This window comes from Vicugna pacos, chromosome 13, assembly GCF_048564905.1.
Source record: "Vicugna pacos chromosome 13, VicPac4, whole genome shotgun sequence".
NCBI lineage: Eukaryota > Metazoa > Chordata > Mammalia > Artiodactyla > Camelidae > Vicugna > Vicugna pacos.
In genome coordinates this window covers 41,662,207-41,679,095 of record NC_132999.1, presented here as the reverse complement: position 1 = coordinate 41,679,095, position 16,889 = coordinate 41,662,207, and the positions used below count along the sequence as shown (strand labels likewise).

Genomic DNA, 16,889 nt, shown 5'->3' with positions numbered 1-16,889 from the left:
CCCGAAGATGAGAAAGTGCCCCTGTGTAGCTCAGGGTGGGTGGGGACCATCATGGCAGACAATAGGGGCACCTCTGGGTAGAACCCGAGGATTGTGACTCCCAGCTCTCTATGGAGAAAGAGGCGAGGACGGGCCAGCGAGAGTCAGGCTGTGCTGAGGCCGGGCACCTGATTCTGCTGCTCTTTGGGAGGTACTCACTGAGGGGCTTGGGACAATGAGGGAGCTTGGGTCTTCCCACGCAGTGGGGGAGCTGGGAGCATGCAGAGGCTGGTGTTACCAGTGGCCCAGGCCGTGGGGGTGAGAAAAGCATGCAGATTTCAAGGAAGGAGAATGAAGAGGACTTGGACACTGATTGGATGTGACCAGGGACTTGTGACACGGCATGCGTTTGCTCTCCATGGGGAGGAGGGAATGACGATGATCCCAAGTGTGATGCGGGCGGCCACACCCTGGGGGGCTTTCTGATGGCAAGTCCCCACATTATAAACCATGACCTGATTCAGAGAAGGCTTCCACAGAGAGGCAGGGAATGAGCAGGCTCTGTGGGAGGTCGGTGGGGCCCTGGAGGCAGGGAGCATGGGGGGTTGTCCAGAGGAGCCCCACACCAGTGGGAAGGCTGTCGGGGAGTCCCTGGAGCTCTGCGGCCTCAGTCTAAGGGCAAGGCCTCCCACTCAAGCCTGAGCCTCAGGACAAAGGCCTCAGCTGTCCTTCAGGCTGCTCCTGGGAAGTCTCCAGTGTCCCAGGACACCCTGACCTGGGCTCCTTGGTCACAAAGGCCAGACCTGCTGGTCTGTTGGCTAAGAGCCTTTGCATCCTGGCCTCAGGACGTGCTGGTCATTCCTCCCGCCCCTGTTCAAACCCTGGTCCAATGGACATCAGTGTCCCCCTTCCTGTCCTGGTTCTAACTTCACCACTGGGCTCGCCAGCCATTCCTGAGAAAGAGGAATTACCAGCAGGTCTCAAAACAGCATGGTTCCTCCTGGACATGAGAAAGCAGAAATCAGAAGTGGCACCGTTGGGCTGTAAGCCCGAAGCTCAGGATACAGACCTGAGTGCCGCCTCCTCATCCCATTTCACAGATAGGGAAGCACGAGGCTAGACTGGGGATGACCGTTACAGTCACTGGATGGGCTGGGAACAAACCTGCCCATCGGCCTGGCCCTTGGAGGAACTGAGGTCTCACTGAGTTAATAATGGTCATGATGGGGTTCCCCTCACTTCCAGAACCCCCAGCTGTACCCCACGTTCCCTGAGCTCTTTCTCACTGCAGACCTTCTCACGTCTCACAGTCCCCTCTTCCCGCCGGCAGGTTCTGCTTTCAGCCCCTTCACACCAACCGGACTGTGGCTCCTCTTAGCCGGGAACTGGATTCCCTCTTCTCTGAGACCCCAGTCCACAGCAAAGTCTTACAGACTTAAATTGAAGAAGATGCTTCTTTCCCAGTGCTGGGCTCTGACCCCGGGGCTTGGAGGGACATGTGCCATTTAGACAATGGAGCTGCCTCTGTTGTAACCTCCAACTTGGAGAACTGTGCCCTGGTCACTACCTTCTTCTGGGTCTGCCCAGGAGGTCTGGGTGGGCCCTGAGCCAGGGAACAGAACCTAGGGACCCAGTCTGGGTCAGGCCCCCAAAGTTGGTGCCCCTGAAGGCTGGAGAAGCAAGCCTGTTTCCTCTTTCCTGTGAGTCTCTCATGTCTTTCCCAAAGTGACCAGTAGGTGGCGGTGTGCCCCCAGCTTTACCCAATTGCTCTACAATTCTGCTCTACCCATGCTGGGATCCCGGCTGCAACCTGGGAGGGCCCCATGAATCCCATCAAGACTCTCTTTGTGGCTCTCTTCTTGCCTCTGCTGGTGGTTTCTGGTGGAACAGGATGTCTCCCAGGGCTGGCAGAGCCAGGCCTCGAGAAGTCCGAACACAGCTCATAGCATGCCCCTTGCTCCAGCTCCTTGCTGTCTTGAGAGCCCTCTTGGCTGCCCAAGCCATCTGTTTTCTGTGTTTCACCTATTTCCATGTGTCGTGCACTGCGTGTGTGTGGCACACACATCAGCTCATGTATTCATCACGCAACTGTGTGAAGTAGGTACCCATTGTACAGACCAGAACATCAAGATCAGGAAAGGCCATTCAGCTAGCAATTGGCAGAGCTGGGCCTGTAGCCTGGCATCTGTCTGACTCACATCTGTGTTCTTAACCCCTGCCCTGGGCTATAGCCATTTTCTGGAGGAATGACTGATCTTAGGCAAAGGGCCCCAAATCCGGGACCCTCCTTTTATCCTCCTCCACCCCAACCCTGGGGCACTTTGTCCATCCACATGAGGCCCTAAGCTGAGCAAGAAGGGACGGCCCAAGAGAGCAGCCCAGACCTGCCTAGTTGGGGGGGTGTCTGATCCTGACCACCCCACCACTGCTGTGGGTGCGGGTGGTGGGGCGCAGCCGTGGGAACCACAGGGCAGGTGAGGGGGCGGCCAGGGCAGGAGGGTGCTCTCCCCGACTGCCGCCCCCTTACCTGCTCCTCCCTGCTGCCCCTCTCCCTCTTCTGGCCGACCACTGCATTCCCGTTCTCAGATCTCTAGATGCCTCTCCCTGCTGACCTGCTGTCCCTTAGTTCTCCCTTTCACTATGTCTCTGCCGCTCTGTCAGCTTGTCTCCCTTTTCACGTCTCTGTCTCTCTGCAACAGAATCGGAGTTAAGTGACAAGAGAAGAATGATCCGCTCCTGCCAGGGTTATTAAAATCATGTTCTACAATTGAGCCGCCAGAAGAGCCCGGTTAATGACGGATGATGAGGCTACAGCTTCCCCGCAGCTGGGAGTGAGGCGATAGGCCGGCTGCGGGATTGCCACCAATTACTCTGGGCGGAGAGGGAGCAGCTCCACTCCTCTCCTTCAAATCACCTCCCTCCTGCTCTGGAGAGATAAAGTCTCGCCCTTGGCAGGGAGGCTGAAGCTCAGGCGTTGGGGTGGGGGTGGGTGGGAGGGGTGTTGCCAGGATTGGAGAGGGGCCAGTTTCCTGGGATCCAGCATCCCTCACCTCGTGAGGGATTATTTCATTACCCCTGAGGGACTTCGGCACCTCCTCTCAGTGGCCTTGGAGGCAGGCAAGTCACGATCCTGAGCCCTGTGGAGAACAGGACTAAGAGAAGTTATGTAACTTGTCCAAGGTCACACAGCCAGTAAGTAGCAGAGCTGGGACCTGAACTCCCAACTCCAATGTCTTTTTTTATTCATTAGTCAGCCTTGTCACCAGGAATGGAACTTCGGAAAAGAAGGATTTTGTTTGGCAGAAAATGAGACCTTGGTCAACCAGGCTTTGATCCTACTGACAACACAGTAAGAGTAAGCAAGTATATTGCAGCAAAGTGGATTTGAATTAGACTTCCCAAAGGAGTGGGCACTAACGTACACTCTCAGGTTTATGGGTTGGCCTTCTTTGATTGTCTTTCAGAACAAGAGGGACCATCTTGGCAGTCTTTCTAAGCTAGACAAGGTGCTGGAGTTATGGAAATCCATCCAGTGGAGCTTGAGGGTCCCAGGGCGTGGGTTGTGCCAGAGTCTGGGAGACTTGACAGGGTCAGTTGCAGAAGAGATAAGGAAGCCCATTCGTTAGACCCAGCCCTGAGGCCCAGAGCTATGAGAGTGTGTCCTTCAGGATACAGGTGCCCCCTGTGTGGGTGGGGGGGTCACATCTCACAGAACATTTCCCATGGGCAGCTGATTTAAATTTCCTGTCGTCTCTTTGGGGAGACAAGTAAGGAATTATCATCCCCATTTTGCAGATGAGGAAAATGAGTCTCTAAGAGGTGACAGTTAGTTAAGGTCACACCCTAGCCCTTTCATGCCACCAGGCTGTCTGGAGGCCATTGGGGACTGCAGTGTCCCAGGGGCTGCCAGCTACCTCCGCCAGATCCCCCATCCCGCTCTGGGCTGACCACGTGTTCCCCAGTGGCCCCTGGTTGGTGGGGGAGCTGGTGTCCACACTGCAATCTGTGCAGGACAAATGACTATCCCTTCCTATCTGGATTCCATTATTTTTCAGTTTATCCTGGTCAAAAAGCACAAGATGAACGTCTGGAGGAAAAAAATATAATCTTTGAGAAAATTGAAAATATATATCATTGTTTGGGGCCAGGGGCTCAGCAGCCCAGAGGCTGGTCCTCCCTGGCTGATGGCTTGGGCCTGGCTCAGCCCATCTCAGCACATGCGGATGCTGTGCCTGATCGTGGCCCCACGGGACCCCCAGGGGCTCTCCCTTCCGCCTCTGGGGTTCCGTCCAGGACCTGGTCTCCAGGGTGTGTATGTGGGGCCCTCCCGGAGTGTGGAGGAGAGGTGGAGCCACGAGCCCTCCGCTGCATTCCCTGGGGATGTGGACCTGTTCTGGGTATTTCTGGGGCCCCCAGATGGTTACCTGTAGGAGAAAAACCCACTTCAGCGATAATCGCTAGGGCGCACTGAGCCTTTACTATCTACCAGGTACTCTTCCGAGCACTTTTCACGTCTTCGAGGGACTTTTCCTCTTCTTTATTCCTCACACCAGCACATCTGATAGGTGAGGAAGAGTTGGCCCAGAGAGCTTAAGAAACGTGTCCAAGTTCACACACCTAGAAAATGGAACCACTCAAGTCCACTTCTCAACCACTAAGCCATAAAGCCTCCCTTCATTGGAAGGAGAAAGGGAAGAGGGAAAGAGAATGCGCACACAGTGGGTAGTTATAAAGTGATTATAAAGTGTGTCCCCCTGTAGGACCGTGTAGAGTGCATAGCTGTGTGTGTTCCTTGTGTACCTGATTGTATATAACTATATTTGTTCATTCATCCATCTCTCCACCACCCAGCTACCCACTCATGTCCCTCTCCCTCCTCCTTCCCCCTCCCCTCCACCGGTATCCATCTATTATCTATTTATCCATCCATCCACCCATCCATCCGTCTATTGTCTATCTATTCATCTACTTTCTATCTTGCCATCTAGCCATTCATTATCTATCTATCTATCTATCTATCTATCTATCTATCTATCATCATCATCATCATTATCATCATCATCTGTTTTTAAGTTTGGGGTTCACGTGTTGGTCGGGATGCTTCCATGTATATATGTGCACATCTGGATGTGTAAGGTAGATGCCAGTCTATATTCAGGTGTCCAGACATGTGGCCCCCTCCACTCCCTCACTGGAGACCCTTCCCCCACACCTGAAAAGCCACATGAAGGAGGGGAGAGAGAGACGTAGCCTCAGCAAGCCTGCCCTGGGCCCTGGCTCCCCTTCGAGCCCCAGCAGAGAGTTAATTAAATCCCTTTCCCAACAAGTGTGGTAATTAGTGCTAATGATTGAGCTTCAACTTGGCAGCTGAAGAGGTTCCTGCTGTGTGTGTGTGTGTGTGTGTGTGTGTGTGTGTGTGTGTGTTGGGGTGTGTGTGGTGGTGGTGGCGGGGCAGGGTGTGTGTGTGTGTGTAGCAGGGACTTTTCAGCTCTAGGAACTTATGGGGTGAGGAGGGGGGCTTTGGGGAGCTCCCTGCTCTTCTTCTGCTGCATATCTCCTGATTTAGGGGCTCCAGAAAGCTGGGGTAGGATGTGTCTGCTGCCCACCTGCCTAGGACTGGTCTGGCTGTGGTGCCCGTGGCCTGAGGACTCTGGCTCTCCGGGTGTCTGTGTGACTGCAGGTGTGTTCTGTGTGTGTATGTGTGTGTGTGCGCGCATGAGCACGGGACTGTATACATCATGGACACTAACCTGTGTGCCTTGCTGTGTGCCTGTAAATGACCATCTATGAGAGCATCCAAGACAGAAACGGTGTGTCCTGGGGCTGGGCAACCTGGGGGCCCTGATTCACTGACCCCATGTTTGTGTGTCCATGACGTGGGCATGATGTTGTATTTCTGGGTGTGTTCCATGTGTCTCCAGGTGTACCTAAACATGAGTTTGTGCTTGGGAAGCGTGTGCTTCCGTGTGTGTGTGTCACAAAGAGCGCGGAGCGGCAGGGCAGCCGACTTCCGGGGCCTGACTGACACCCCTTGCAAATAAATGTGACAATGAAATATAGTCCTGGAATTGCTTTGGATGCTCCGTCAAGCAGGCGACGCGGAATAGGTGAAGTTGTAAAATGTTCCCCGGGGAGCTGCGGCAGCTGAGTGACAGCCCGTTCCCGCTGGCGGCCGCCCCCCCGCCTGGCTTTCCCTCCGCAGGGCCCTGGGGCTGCTGCCGTTCGTCCGACCACAGGCTGGGAGGACCTGGAGCCCCATCTCCACGGCAGGTTTGAAGGACCAAGGGCAGAGCTGATCTGCCAGGGCTCCTTGGCTTCATGCTTGTCTTGTCACTCTCTTCAGAGTGGAGAACCCCAGGAAGGGCTCCAGGTCCCTGTTGCCTAGGTCCAGGCCCCCATACTGGGCTGGGTGCTCTGAGGACGGGGTGGCGTCTCCTCGACCCGCCCCAGACTGGGCTACATCAACCTGCTTGGCTCTGGAGACCTGGGCAAATCCTACATCTGGGAACTTACCAGCTGTGACCCCAGCGAGGTCCCCTCCTACCTATCCCTCAGAGGGAGAGTAGAGGGGTACCAGCTTCCACAAAGCCAGGGTGCTGCTTAAGGCTCTGGCCTGTGCACTGAATGCGACACATTTTAAAAAGCACAGTGATGTTACTGGGGGTGGGGGGTAGAACTCAGTGGTAGACCATGTGCTTGGTGTGCACAAGGTCCTGGGTTCAATCCCCAGTGCCCCCATTAAGGGGGGAAAAACAAAAGACCCCTCAACTAAATGTTAGAAGAATTGATGCCGCCTGCTCATTAAACCCTGTGCCCTCCCAGGCAGCGCCTTTGTTCTAATCCCCTAGCCCAAGGGGGCAGCTTGTTAAAATTCACCCCCCAACACCAGCGCGGGCTGCAGTGGCCGTGGGTCCATGCCTACGGGGAGGACAAAGAAGGCAGGTGTGTGAAGCGCCTGCTCAGTGCCCGGCCCGGGGCGAGCACCCTTGGGGGCCAACGCCACCTTGATGTTGTCAGTGAGGGTCAGGGTGTCTCTGGGCCTGGAAGCTGCAGAAGGGACACTGGTTTCTTTGTTTCACCTTTTTATTTTGGAGGTGACCATCTGTCCTTAGAGCCAGAGGTCTCATGTGTGTGTGTGTGTGTGTGTGTGTGTGTGTGTGTGTGTGTGTGTGTGTGTGTTGGGGGAAGTGCTGGAAAAAGAAGATGGGGCAGGGTCAGGAGGGGGCAGGATGGGAGACTCTTCCTTTTCCCTCCAGCTGGGTCCTCTCCATCCTCTGCAGGGACATCCCTGGGGTTTCCATGGTCCTTCCTGGGAAGATTCCTGCCTCTTTCTCTGTGCACAAGGGATTCCAGGCCGTGTGTCAAGGCCGCACACTGGGGGAGGCTCTTGCCCTCGGCCCTGCCTCTCCCACAGCAAGCCCCAGGCGAAGCCCTCTCTGCTCCAGGCCTGTCCCTGGCCTGTCCCTTGCTCAGAGGCAAGACCACGGACCCCATGAGGGCCTGGACCATGGCTTCTTCCCAGGGACGTCCTCAGCTCCTGGCATGCAATAGCTGCTCAATAAATATTCGTGCTTTGATACCAGGACCCACCCTCCCATAGCTGTGGCTTCAGTTCTGCGTGCGGCGTGACAAAAGTTAGGGTGGAGACTGCTTGGCTGGCAGAATGTTCTGGAGGTTTTATCAACAGGTAGTGGATTCCACAGGATGAGAGTCAGCATCTTGGGTTCGGCCTGACTCAGACGGAAAGGTTTTTGACAGGCTTTACGAGCCCTGAAGGGAACCTAACTTCCATATGTCCTTCTATCAAATCTATCTTCATCTCCACCAGGCATCCTGGCCCCGGCAGGAGAGATAATTTGCAGCCATGACTTTTGCTGTTTGTTCTGGAGGCTGTTAGCCCAAACTTTCATCTTCCAAATGGGTCATCAGTCGAACCCTTGGTGCTCTCAGCCAAACTTGAAAACTCCCAAATTCTAGACTGTGCAGACCAGACAGAGAGAAAGGGATGTCCCCACCTCTCCAGCCACGCCCTTGTTTACGGGTGGCTCGAACTGGACCCCAGTCTGTTAGGCAGTGGGTCAGTCTGTTGGTCTGTCAGTCGGGTAGGTCTCTGGGTTTAGCAGAGCTGTGGATTCTGGCCAATTTAGTCGGGAAGAAAAAGGAAGCCATTATGCAGATGTAGGATTGTTTACCACTGCTCTCTGGCTCTCCCTGGGAGGAGAAGGTGGCGGGGAGGAGCCGAGTTTGAGGTGTCTGCCTAGGTCGCTGCGAATTTCGTTTTAGTATCAGGCCATTGTATGGTGAATAATTATATCCTTCTGCAGAGCGAGTGAGAGATGCGCACAGGGAGGCGGAGCGCAGAGGGTCGAAAGCAAACTGATTTGGCTCTTCTGTTTAACCTGAGGTGACCTTGGACAAGTTCCTTAGCCACTCTGTGCTTCTGTTTCCTTGTCTGAGAGACAGAATGGCACTTACTCTACAGGGTTTTTGTGAGTCTGAATTGGGATTATGCATACAAAGTGCTAAGTCTGTTGCAAAATATTAGCGATTATTATATTGTTACAGTCAGGTGTCTGCATGCCTGTGTGTGTGTGTGTGCGTGTGAGACCAACACCTGTGTATGTGTATGAATGTGATAGACACCTGTGTGTGTATGTGTGATGGACACTATGTGTGTGTGATGGACACTCTGTGCGTGTGTGCGTGTGTGTGTGTGTGAGATGGACACTGTGTGTGGGTATGTGATGGACACCTGTGCGTGGGGGTGTGTGTGATGAGCGCCCATGTGTCTGTCTTTGTGTGGTGGCCCTCATGTGTATTGAGGTCTGTGTATGAAAGAGCAGATTGTAGGGAAAAAGCCCGTGGCTGGGAGCTGGGGTTCTGTGAATTTGGTTGCTGTTTCTACCATGTACTAATTATGGGTGACCTTGAGTGGACCATTTTACCTGTTTCCTCATCTGTAAAATTGTGCTAAGAACGACAGTGGTCATCAGAGGAAACGTTTAATGAGTGCTCACTGGGTGCATGATAATAAACCGGGACCCAGCCACTGCACAGGGCCGGCAGCAGACTCTGAAGGTGGTGCACAAGTGCTTCCCCGGCCAGGGCGTCCTGGGCGCTCAGGAGGGGAGGTCGTTGGGGACGTACGGGTGTGCGTGAGTGCATGTGCACAGCAAAGTCTTTCTCTGAATCTGTTGCCAGATTCAGATAAATGAACACACCTATGTTCAGATGTCTCCACCCACCCGAGTGTACACATATCCCACCCACATGGCCACACCCGTGGTTTCACACACGTACACCAAGTCAGTGCACACTCGCCTCCATACCCCATGCAGATGTAAATACACTCCCTGCCCTGACCCCGTTCCACACACACGCTCACTCACACCTGTGCACTAGCCCAGGGCTCCCCCGCCCCCGACTCTCACCTCCTGACAGCTGAGAGAGACCACATGCTGTTCCCGGCTGTCCACCCGCAACTCACCAGACTATCTGTTTGCTAGGGCTGCTGTCATAACAAAGTACCACATGCTGGATGGTTTACACAATAGAAATGCATTTTCTCACAGTTCTGGAGGCTGGATGTCTGAGATCAAGGCATTGAGTTCTTCTGCGGCCCCTCTCCTTGGCTCGTAGGTGGCCGTCTTCTCCCTGTGTCCTCACAGGTCCTGCCTCTGTCTCTGTCTGCGTCCTCATCGCCTTTTCTTATAAGGACACCAGTCACGCTGGATGAGGGCCCACCCTAAAGGACTCATTTTATTTTCATTGCCTCTTTAAAGACCCTCTTACCAAATACAGTCACATTCTGAGGCACTGGGAGTTAGGACTTCAACACAGAAATTTTGGGTGGGGGACACCATTTTCTCTCTCTCTCTGGAGGAAGGAAACCTCCAGCACAGTGTTCTCTCTAGAAAACACCTTGAACCAGCCCTGCTTCAGTGTCCTCATCTGTAAAATGGGGCCAGTAACTTTACCTACCTCACAGAGTTGTTCTCAAAATTAATCAGTTAATCTACAGAAGTGCTTAGGGTCAGTGCTCGATAAATATTAGCAGTTTTTATGATCGTTTATTGGTAGATACTACTAAGTTTTATATTTGCTGCATTATAAGTGATGCTGTGCCTGTAATGAACAGTAGGTCCAGGCTGCCAGGGGCTGTGGGCAAGGCCCAAACCTCTGAGGTGGGCCTCCTGCTTAGCACGGATGGCTTAGAAGACTGTACCTCCACGGAACAGATTTTGTTTGCATACCTCCAGTGATGGGGAGCTCATTTCCTCCCAGAGCAACCTTGATAGGAGGTTCTCTCTGGCTGCTGCCCTGAGTAGCAGTGTGTCATTCTGCCCATGCCTCCGCCTTCTGCCCTCTGTGGCCAGACAGCCAAGCCTGCTCGCATTTCTAAATGTTTTCCCCAGGAACAGCAAGCCTCCAATACTTCCTTTGTCACATGAGTTGTGGCCCAGTCAGGTCCTCAGCCTATACAAGGTAGGCAGATTTAAAGAAAACGTTAATAGCTCTATTATTTTTCTTGATTTGAAAAATGTAATACACGGTCATTAGAAAAATTCAGACAATACAGGGAAATACGAAGAAGAAAGTAAAACCACCCATCACCCCAGCAACCAGAGATAACCAGTGTTAACATTCTTCAATTTAATTTTTGAATAGGCAAAAATTCACAGGGTTCAAAATTAAAAAGTTATAAAAGGGTATTATTCAAGGAAGAATTTCCCTCCCACACCCCTGTCCTCTAGCGTCCGTTCTCCTCCCCTCGGACTAAAGAAAAGTTATTAATTTCTCATGTATGTTTCCAGAGACCTTTTAAGATATATAAAGCTATTTTAAGATCTTTTAAGCAATTATTAAACTGTCTAAAAGGATATTTTAAGCTCTTTAAGAACACACACACACACACACACACACACACACACTCTTTTTCCTCCCCACCCCCGTTTCTGTTTGGTGCTTTGTCTGCTAAGCAGCACACAGTGGAACCTTATTTTTTCCTTTTGGAACTCTTTCTAAGAGCAGATCTGGTTTACCTTTCCCCATTACACTTCGTCTTCTTGGCCTGAAGGCACTGTTTTGGACTTGAGTCACTCGGCATTCTTCTGTTGGCCCTTCCAGCTTTATGACATCTTGTCATCTTCAGATGTACTTGCAATGACCCTCTCCAATGACATGGCCCCCGAAGCATTTAATCAACACTCAGTACAGCTTCAATCAACATATGACAGTATTTTAGCCAGCCCACCTTCTACAGAAATCAACGTGGCTCTCCCAGGAGAGCATCACATTCGTTTCTAAAATATCTTTAGCGTTCTTCCAGTCCTTGTCCCAGAACTGCTATTTGATGTGGAGGTTGGCAGGACATAACTTTTTTTTTTAAAGAGAATCGTTGGCTCCTGGTGACTTTTCTTCCTGAAATGTTCACAAGAGATCATGACTATAAACCACAGTGAGCACCAGCCACCTGCCAGGTGAGGTTATAGACTCTTTATAGACATCATGTCATTTATTCTCCCAAATAACCTTACAAGGAAAGTACTAGCATCACCTCCAACTTACAGGTAAGGAAGCGGTCTCAGAGAGGTGAAGTAACTTGCTTGCAGCCACACAGCTTGTAGGAGGCAGAGCCCTGCTTAGAGCCCAGGTCTGCTGGCTTCTGGGGCCCACTTTCTTGGCTTCCCTGCTCCACTGCCAGTCTTATCACGTCCGCTGAATGATGTGCTGAGGGGTTTTTGCCAGTGATTAGCATGAAGCATCCACCCCCATGTTGCTACCATCCTGTTTGGTCCGCTTGGCAGTGGTCCATGCTTCTTTGTGGAGGTCTCTTCTTCACCATCTCCAGAGGGTATGTCACTCAATGGATAACCCACACTTCCCTGCCCCTGTGAATTTCCTTCACATGCAGTTCCGTGGAGTGTTAAATCACAGAAACTGCAGCAGCTGGTGTGAAGCACCATCCCACAGGACCACTGGGGTTTATGAGGACTTGAGTGCTGTGTAGTAAAGGGTGATGATTAAGAGCAGAGGCTCAGAGGTGAGGTCACTCAAATTTCAGCCAGGTTCCACCCCTTCCTGCTGTGTTACCTTGGATGAGTTACTTAACCTGTCTGGACCTCAGTCTTCACATCTGTAAAGTGAGAAGAATAACTGAGATGATGTGTGGAATGCTCGGTGTCTGGGAGGCGCTCAGTAAATTTACCATCATCGTGATTGTGGCCATTCCAACCTCATTTGTCAGACTTCAGTTCCCTAGGCCCTCCTCCCTCTCCTCAGTTTCCTCCATGAGTCCTTCTGCAGTGATGGAGTTCAGGCCTGGGCTGGGCAGAGTGGGGCTGGGGCTGGAGAGATCAACAGTCTGGTACCCACCCCTGAGGCTCCCAGCGTGGGGTGTGATGGGGCAGCCAGGCTGGGAGGGAGGGAGCCTGGGACTGGTTCTCTGTCCTCTCCGCCACTCTACCCACCCCTTTCCATCAGTGTCAGAGGAAATACTGATTCCCTGGTCCCTCCTGGGGGAGGGTGGGTTCAGATGCACCCCTCCCCCACCCTGTGACTGCCCAGTCTCTCTGCGTTCCTGGGTCTCTCCTATGAAGACACTGGTTGTGTGCCCTGTCTCCCTGCATGGGTCAGGGGCTCTCCTGGGAAGAGGCCATGTGTCCTCCCTTAGACTAGGCTCCCCATGGCCTTGGCTACATCTCCCCCTTCACGTGGGGGCCTCAGATGATGGCTGTGTATCTTTCCCCTGTGCTGAGGCCCCCCAGGACAGGAGCGAGGCTGCCCTGCTCTGATTGCTGCCTCGTCCTCTCAGAATAGGGGAACCCAAAGAGAGAGGGTGTGCCTCTCCAGACCAGGGCACTCCAGGGACATGAGCTGAGTTTTCCCCCTTGGGAAGCTCCTGAGAGGGTGGTGGTCAGAAATGTACCCCTCCCTACTCACTTGGAGATGCTCAAAGGTAGAGGCTGTCTCTTCGCTCTCAGTCTGGGGCTCTCTAGGGACAAAGGTTGTCATTTCCTGTTCAGATTGGGGCTCCCCTGGGGTCCAGTTGTGTCTCCTCCCTCATGCTGGGGCTCTTCTAGGACAGGCCTGTGTCCTCCCTCAGACTGGAGCGCTTAGGCTGAGCAATGTAGCCCCTGCCGCTGCCCGCCCTCTCCTGGCCAGGACTTCAGTGCCAGGCAAGTAATTGAATTCCTGCACGTTAACAAGTCAATCATGGAGTCTTAATGAGTCCTGAGTAATCTCAGACATGCGTGTTAATTAAATAGCTGTCCTGGTTCTAATCCGCTGGAAGTTTATCACTGGGGAATTAGGAGGTGTCAGCCAGGGAACTTCATTAAGGCGGTGAGGGTGAGGCGTGGCCAGGGGATGGGGGGAGCCAGGGATGCAGTCGTGGGGGTGCCCTGTCCTGAGTCCTAGGACCAGGGGGCCCATCAGAGGGATGAGGGAGCACACGGCTGCAGGATCCCACCTCCTCCTCCAGGCATTAGTGTCAGGAGCCTCCTCACCCTCAATCCTTGCTGCCCCCTTCAGCTTGAGCAGACCCTACACTCCTTTACCCTTCAGCCCCCAGCCTGGCCCAGCCCAGGCCTGCCCACCCCTGCCCTGACTCACTCTTCCATCCAGGAAAGATCAGGAAGAGGCAGCAACGTAGAGGAAGTGCACAGAGTAGGGTGAGCATAGGGGACTCCGTAAACAGAGGTTCTCTTGATCCTGCCGGTGTTTGCCCACTCCCCATCCTGCCCCAGCCCCCTCCACCCTCCCCAGTCCTCCGGAAGGCAGACCCCTCTATGGAGGGCATCACTTGCCCATCCCCCCCCCCCCCCCCGACTTCCACTTGGGTCTGACCAATGGGAGAATTCTGCTGGGTGGCAGCCTGCTGTCCCTTTAACCTTGCACATGCCCCTGCAGACAGTCTAGTCAGTAAACCTTCTCTTTGGGTCCTTTGGTCAGTCTGTTTCCTGCCAGAGCCCGAACTGAGGTTTAACCACTCGGCTTATTTTTAGGAAGTGGTCCCATCAAGTGTCTCGGTCTCCACGGCAGTCAAAGATGGCCACACCACACGTTCTTTGCCTCTCCTCCCACTGCGAGTTGGAGTATGTTTTCTCTCCTTTCGAATTTAAGCTGGCCCCGGACAGCGTCTGCCAACATCAGACCCGAGACTGTCTCACTCCCAAGGCCAAATCTTACAGCGATCCGCAACTTCCACTTTGGTGCTTCTCGTACTCCCTCTTGGAAGCAGGCTGCTCCGTTGAAGTCTGACTACCCTGAGACCACTGTACAGTGAGGAAGCCCAGGCCAGCCACACGGAGGGTCGGGTAGGGGGAGAGGCCAGGCAGAGCAGCGCTGGGGCACCAGAAATGTGAGTGAGCGAGATCTTGGAGTTTCCAACCTGATCCACCTGCCAGCTGAATGCAGTCAGTAAGCGACCCCAGAAAAAACACCCATCTGACTCCTGTCTGAATTCCCGGCCCACAGATTTACAGCAATGGTAAATTGTTGTTGTTTTAAACCACTTTGTTTGGGGGGAGTTTGTTATGCAACAGTGGATAACTGGAACAGTCACCAAATGTGTTCGTTTCTTAGGTCTGTATTCCTTTTCTGAGGATGCTTGTCATTGGATTCAGGGCCCACTAATCCAGGATGATCTCATCTTGAGATCTTTACCTTCATTATATCTGCAAAGACCCTTATTTCAACTAAGGTCACATCTTGAGGCTCTAGGTGGACGTATCTTTTGAGGGCCACAATTCAACCCACGACACTGGATAACGTGGCCCTCTGGGACTTCTGTGAGTCCTACACCGGCGGTCCCACCTGGGATGCAGCCATCACAGCCAACTGGGATTCTCAGATCACTGCTAGTCTACATCCTTGTTCTCTGCATCTTTTTTCTCTCCACTGGAGATAGAATCAGGGTACCTTCTCTGGCTGTATCCAAGCCCCGGCCACCCATGCTGACCCACAGCCTGACCCAAGCTCCCTAGACAGTCACCAACGGTCCCTTTCCCCACCACCTCTGCTTTGTGTATCCAGTTCCCATGGGAGAGCAGGAAGCTTCATGTAAAAAACTCTCTGCAGTGCATATACCCAGAGATTGTGGCCTTCCCTGACGGCTGGGTCTCTCTGAAATAGTGAATGGGGTCACGGATTGAGATGTGATCACAACTTCTCTGAGTCCTCACAGTCTAGCTCTTTGATAATCCACCCTGGAGTCTGCAAGGGCTTTGCGGGATTAACTTCTCTCTCTTCTAGGCCCCCACAGGGCTCTGTGGGAACATCTATTACTGCTTATTTTATTCTCTGCTCTTTTCCCCTCAACTCTGAAGCCCCATCTTTAGCCTGGGGCTGGGAGGACCAGGTGATGGCTGGCTCGCTTCAGTCGGGGCTCTTGAGCTGAGTTCTGGTACCTGCGTGTTGGGAGGGACCCTTCCCTACTTGCAGCCGGATAGCAGAGGTGACCATTTCACCGGACCAGCTCCCTATCTCAAAGGTTTCTGAAGGCGAGCCCTCCTTCTGTAGTTCCCCTCCCGGGCCTGGTCTGCTGCCTTGGCTTTATCCCTGTTCGGAGCTGGTTTGTCTTTCTTGACAGCCTCTGTCAGCACTGCCTCCAGGTCCCAATCACACCCGTGGGCTCTCCTATCCCGAAGCCCCCACCACCCTCTACGGGTCTGTGCCAGGTCTGGGTCGGTGCCCGGTGGCAGATGTGCAGGGGTTCTGGTGATGCTGATGGGGCTGAGGACTGCGAGCCCCTGGCCTGTGGTTTTGAGAATCTGTGTACCTTTGGGAGAAGTGGAGCTGCACTTGCTGCCACACACGGGGATGCCCCTGCCCGCTCCAGGCCTCCCGTTGCTGACAGTGCGTGCACGCACGCACACACACACACACACACACACAAGCCTGCATGCACCCTGGGGCTGCACTCCTTTGGCCCCGGGGACAGTAGCTCATCTCCAGCCTCACCTCCTGCCTACGATCCCATCTCTCCTACCTCCTGGCCATGTTTGTTCTGCCCCGACTGCCCACTTGTAGATCTGACAGCTGCGAACCAGACAGAGGCAGAGTGGCTTTTACTCTGGTGGAGAAGGGACAGGCCAGCGCAGAGCACAGCTGCTTTCCTGGGCCTGGCGGGAGGCCGGAGCCTCCACCTCTGTGGTCAGGCCCCTCATTCATCCGTGCGTCCCTCTGGGAGACCAGCTCAGCCCAGAGTGGCTCCCTGGTGAACTGACCTGCTGCCCAAGGGGCGGGGGGATCTCAGCTCTCTAACTTTTTAAAAGAAATCTGCTTTTTCCAGATGCAGTCAAGAGTGATGACAAAAGCCCAGGCTCCTGCCAGTTTTCCTGTTTGGCTCCTGTCTCTGTCTCTCCCTGGCTGGGATTTCAAACCAGGCAGCCTCTCTGTGCCTCAGTTTCCTCCAGCACCGACTTCACAGAACTGGCAGCTGAAACAGTGCCTGCAGGTCGGTTCTCAATAAGCGTCAGTTATCACTCCTGAGGCTCAGGCACAGATCTGACCATGTCCAGAACGGTCTTCTTTCCATCTGTTTCCTCCTTCTTCTCGTCCTCATACAAATATTTAATAATGGCGAGTCTGGATCTTTTCTGTGCTGCCCCCTGGATGTCCCGGGATGAAGGGGACCAGGTCCCTGTCCTCGCAGCATCACAGACGCATGACAGCCAGTGGGCTGAGGAGGGTGTAAGAGGTGTCCCTGGGTGGGCGGAGCCCAGAGGCAGGCGCCTGAGGGATGGAGAATCTGGTGTCTTCTGACTGCAGTGTTTACAGAAAGTTCCACAGAGTAAGCAGGCTTTGACCCAGACCATAAGGGATTGGTTAGGTCAAGGCAGGAGGAGACACAACAGGTGACTCCAGGCAGGCAGAACAGGAGGTGGGAGACAGTGGTGGGCGCTGGT

The 16,889-nt window shown here is 53.6% G+C and overlaps 1 protein-coding gene across 19 annotated transcripts in view; it reads left to right on the top strand.

Annotated features, from left to right (window-relative positions):
• Window positions 1-16,889, top strand: part of LOC107034401 (uncharacterized) — a 161,863-nt gene that overhangs the window by 46,699 nt on the left and 98,275 nt on the right. For 3 of the 19 annotated variants that reach the window (XR_012079281.1, XR_012079283.1, XM_072974754.1), the window contains one exon: window positions 16,274-16,438. The exons of 15 other annotated variants lie outside the window; for them this stretch is intronic. Coding sequence is in view for 1 of the 4 variants with exons in the window: in XM_072974754.1 (XP_072830855.1) it covers window positions 16,274-16,438 (165 nt within the window). In the remaining 3 variants the exon portion in view is untranslated. Of the gene's footprint in view, window positions 1-14,302; window positions 14,471-16,273; window positions 16,439-16,889 lie in introns of those variants that run through there. One more of the 19 variants, XR_012079292.1, reaches the window with a different exon arrangement.